Source organism: Durio zibethinus, chromosome 22 (assembly GCF_047325235.1).
Source record: "Durio zibethinus cultivar Kanyao isolate XHJ-2024 chromosome 22, ASM4732523v1, whole genome shotgun sequence".
NCBI lineage: Eukaryota > Viridiplantae > Streptophyta > Magnoliopsida > Malvales > Malvaceae > Durio > Durio zibethinus.
In genome coordinates, this window is record NC_143183.1 from 16,323,948 (window position 1) to 16,328,587 (window position 4,640).

Consider the following 4,640-nt stretch of genomic DNA (forward strand, 5'->3'; position numbering starts at 1 on the left):
AAAAAGATCAAATTGTCTTATATATTTTTACCTAAATCATATTGTGCTAGTTAAAAGGAGTACTATATCCAAGCTACTGAACGTTTTCCCATCCCACTTAATAACACACCATTAAAGAGGCATCTTTAGTGATTTGAGGCCAGTTTGACGAGTAGGCTACCTCCAAAACGTCAAAATTAAAGAGGCTGTCTTGCAATTCTTAAACCATTGAATAAGGACAGCACATGAGAATGCCATCCATCTAGAAGCATTATTTATTATATATATCTTGGAAGGATAGATATCGATCTTGCTACGATCATGGTACCATAATTGATTCCGTAAATTCCTAGCCAACTACTCCCTTAAATCACTGGCCATCAGCCTGTAACAATACGACTACTGTTGACCTTTTTATTTTACATACTAAATTCGTGCATGATATATGAAGTACGTGGCATTGGTAAGTTTACTTTAATATGTAATAGATGCCACTTGAGGGACTTGCACAGGAAATTTCTCGATTTCATCGATCCAAGGATTCTTCTCCGTGGTTGGATTGATTGTTTTCAGTGCACGCCAAACAGCACTGTTGCACTTGAATCCTGATCCGAACGCAATTTGCCATATCCTATCACTCTTCTTGATTCTTCCTTTGGCCTCTGAGTAAGCCAATTCATACCACAAGGAACTGCTTGAAGTATTGCCAAACCTGTAAAGAGTCATCCTGGAAGGCTCCATGTGCCATTGAGTCAGGTCCAAGCTTTTCTCTAACTCATCCAACACACCTCTCCCCCCTGCATGGATGCAAAAATGCTCAAATGCCAACTTAAAATCTGGAATGTATGGCTTTATCTTCATTTTCAAAACTCTTTTCGCCAATAAAGTCGCGAAAAATAGGAGTTGTTCGGACAGGGGAAGAACCAATGGCCCTAGTGTTGTGATATTTGCTTTTAGGGCTTCTCCGGCGACTGCCATGAGGTCTTTTGACAATGTAACACCTACTTTGTTGACTTCATCTTCTTGTTGAAATACACAGTTGTAACTCTTATCTTCGGCACCTTTGTGGGTTCGAAGGGTGTGAACAAGTTCATACTTGGAACGACGTCGATCTAATGATCTATTTGATAGAAGAATCGCGGCTCCGCCAACCCGAAATAGGCAATTTGTGACGAGCATCGACCGATTATTGCCGAAATACCAATGGTGCGTGATGTTCTCCGTACTCACCACTAAAGCATATGAGTTGCGATGCACCTAATACATTAATTGATAAATTAAATAAGATTAAAGAATAAAAATACCCTTAACTTTAATTCAATAATAATTTAAGCTTTTAACATTTTATTACAATCAATTAAATCCTTAATTTTCTATTTTAACTCAATTGAATTCTTAAATGGATAAAATCTAGTTATGTAATAAAATTTAATTAATTAATCTCTAAATTATAGTCAATTGAATCTCTAGATGCATCTTAGAGAGGGACATGGAAAATAAAAAAAAAAAAAAAGGAAAAACAAAGAAAAAATTTAATTTTATTTAATTTTCACATATATCAATTATGTCACATGATAAACTTTCATTTATTTTATTGATGGCATATGAAATTTTATCTTAATTGGCAAAAATATTAGTAATGTTAATTTTTTTTTATTTAAATAAGGGTTTAATTGAATGCAAATAAATGATAGAAGAATTGATTGATTGTAATAAAAAAATAAAAATTTGAATAATTTTTTTTAATAGTTAAAGATTTTTTATACCCTTTAACCCTAAAATAATTTTCATCCTCGTAAGTTGGGGAATTGGAATAATTTTAGAATTCTTAATAAAATTATTATATCATGCCCTTGTAAAGTTCCAAGTGAACCTTATTAAATTCAATGAAACTTCACTTTTTATACACACGCAGCCCATATGACCATCTATAAATTTATATGACTTAATATTTGCTTCAAATCTATTTCAAAATAATAATAATAATAGAATGCTTCAACCATCAAGGTAATTTTTTTATATATTAATGTATGACCTTTGAATAATTTATTAAAGTTTAAAACAAACAAAAAAAAAAAAACCTAGAACTTGTTTCAAATGATTCATGCACTTCACTTAAGAGATGAATCCTTACAAAATCAGTATTATATCCCCAACACTTACAAATTTTCTCTTTCTTCAGTTCTCTTCTAGGTTATATCAGTATTATATCAAGACATAAAAAGAATTTATCAACAATTATTTTGCTAAAATAAGATAAATATCTATTGTATATCACTATATATAATAGTAAACTTTCTAAAGGCGCTAATTGCTTAAAAGTGCCATGCAATAGTCCCTTAGAGAGCTTAATTCGGTGCTTGATAAGTGTCAAATACGTAATATCATAGGAAAATTTAAAAAAAGAAAAAGAAAAAATAAAGGAAAAGCAAAAAATAAATAGGGAAATTGAATTTTTTTTTTAAATTTTCTCTCCTATTGATTGCCTTTCATTATTTTTAGAAAGAAATGTTTTAGATGAAAAAGTTACAAAAGGAAAAAGGTAAGGAAAGAAAAGAAAAGAAAAATAAAAAAAAAGTGAGACTTTTTCTTTTGTCTTGATAAATATTTTACATACAAAAATTAAAAATATCAATAGTAAATCATATATATACATGTACATATAATTAAAGTTGCTCTTAGACAACTTCCAATTGAAGTGCACGTTATCTACTCATTAACATGTGGTAACTTATTTATTTATTGCTTTGGGAAGAGAAAAGAAGAGAAAAAAAGGGAAAGAAAATAAAATAAAATAAAGAGAGAAGGAAAGGACAAAAAAATTAAAACATAGAAGTTTTTATTTATTATTATTTATAATAAAAAAAATTTAAAATCTTAAAAATAAAATAATGAATAAAAATATAAAACAGTCATGTAACTTTTTGGTACAATGCTAAATTTTTAATTTCAGTTATTAAGATTCACAACTATAAACTACCAAAACAATAAAAATCATTTCCTCAAAATTTATTATTGGTATATTTTTGTTTCAAAGGATCTTAAAAATAATTTATAAAAAAATTTAAAAAATTATACATTTAATCAAATGATTAATAAAATTTGGAAGAAATGGTTTTGATTTATATTTATTACATAGCATAAAATTTATGATTTACACATCAATTTATAGATTTTATATATCATTATTATATCATATGATATTACCGCATTAACAAAAAAAAAATTTATGTATTTTTTTAGGAGTTGTAAAAATAGCATTCCATTCAATATAAACTATGTTTAATTAGTGAGAAAAACTTAGAAACCTGTAAAAGTTCTTTGGCAAGGTCTATAGAGATGATCCCAGCACTGCAACCCATGCCACCAAGATTATAGGTGAAAATATTCCCTCTAAGCTTGTAGTGATTGACAATGGCAGCCGAAAGCGATGGTGTTGGATTGAACAAACTGCTGTTCACCACGAGAATTCCAATATCTCTTGGTTCCACCCCAGTCTTTTCAAACAGCTCATCGATTGCTCCAAACATAACTGTCTCAGTTTCTTTTCGTGCCTCCGCCATACATTGCTTTCGGGGGATCTGCATCAAGGCTTTAGGAGCATATGTCGTTTGACCAAAACCTGATCTTTCCATGATTTTCTTTTGAAACCTTAAACTTTCTTCAGTGAAGCATTCATTTTTTGCAGACAACTGCATGAAAAGCTCTTTACTCAACATATGATCCTTTTCAGGCTTGAAACATGCGAAATTCACTAGGTAGACATTTCTTGGACGGCCCATGAAGTAAAAGGTAGCCAAGAAAATAGTGGAAACTGACAACAGACATATTGTTACATAACTGAACATAAGGTTTTCACTCAACTGAATGAAATCTTCAACTGTAAATGTTGAAAGATGAGTTAAAATGATGGAAAAGAAGGGCACAACAATGAGGTACAAAGCGTTGGAAACCAAGTAATGGTAACCAAGCTTCACATATTTCAGTCTAACGGAGAGAGAAAAGGTCGATGTTCTTGGTTCAGGAAGAGCTTGAACCAAGATTTGTTCATTCTCTAGGGTTTTTTTCTCTCCATTCATCATTTTTATCATTGGAGAAGTTAACAATGGAGAGTTTGCCATGAGAGACTAAGAAATTAGTAATTTATAGGGAAAATGGCAGGTGGAGGATCAATTTTTTTTAAGAGTATATATTTACAACATATATATATTTTATAAATTCATTAAATTTTTTAACGAAAAAGTGTTCAAAAAAATTTTAGGAATGGTTGTTTTAAAAGTTTTTTAAAATTTTGATTTTTGAATGTCTAAATCAGAACGTGCATCTGTTACCGTGTTTTGGGTTCTTTTCGGTTCCAAGTAGAAACACATTAAAAATGCATCTGCCTTTGACAATGGGTTTGGATATGAAAAGGAATGCGGGGAGTAATTACAACTACCAACTAATGGGCAGAGTACCATTAAATGTTAGTCCAATATTATTTATTCTTCATAGATATTTCCTAAAACTTTACTCGAGGAAAATATTTTTTTATTTGGCAAAAAATATTTATATTTTCCTACCGTAATAACTATTTATTAAACCTGCAAAACGATGATAAGGAAAAAATCAATTTTATTGGAAATCCAAAGAGCTTTTGTATTCTTTAAAATTCAAATTCC

The 4,640-nt window shown here is 30.1% G+C and overlaps 1 protein-coding gene across 1 annotated transcript; it reads right to left on the reverse strand.

Moving 5' to 3' along the window:
- Positions 1-209: 209 nt before the first annotated feature.
- On the reverse strand, positions 210-4,102 carry LOC111307358 (3-ketoacyl-CoA synthase 11-like). The gene is made up of 2 exons (XM_022905368.2): positions 3,288-4,102; positions 210-1,236 (listed from the first exon to the last, which is right to left on the reverse strand). The coding sequence occupies exons 1-2, from the start codon at positions 4,098-4,100 to the stop codon at positions 454-456; spliced, it is 1,596 nt and encodes a 531-aa protein (XP_022761103.2). The 5' UTR covers positions 4,101-4,102; the 3' UTR covers positions 210-453.
- Positions 4,103-4,640: the final 538 nt, after the last annotated feature.

Coding starts and splice junctions, on each gene's coding strand:
- LOC111307358 (XM_022905368.2), bottom strand. CDS start 4,100: ATGGCAAACTCTCCATTGTTAACTTCTCCAATGATAAAAATGATGAAT. Junction 1,237..3,287: donor TTGCCAAAGAACTTTTACAG/GTTTCTAAGTTT, acceptor TTAATGTATTAG/GTGCATCGCAACTCATATGC.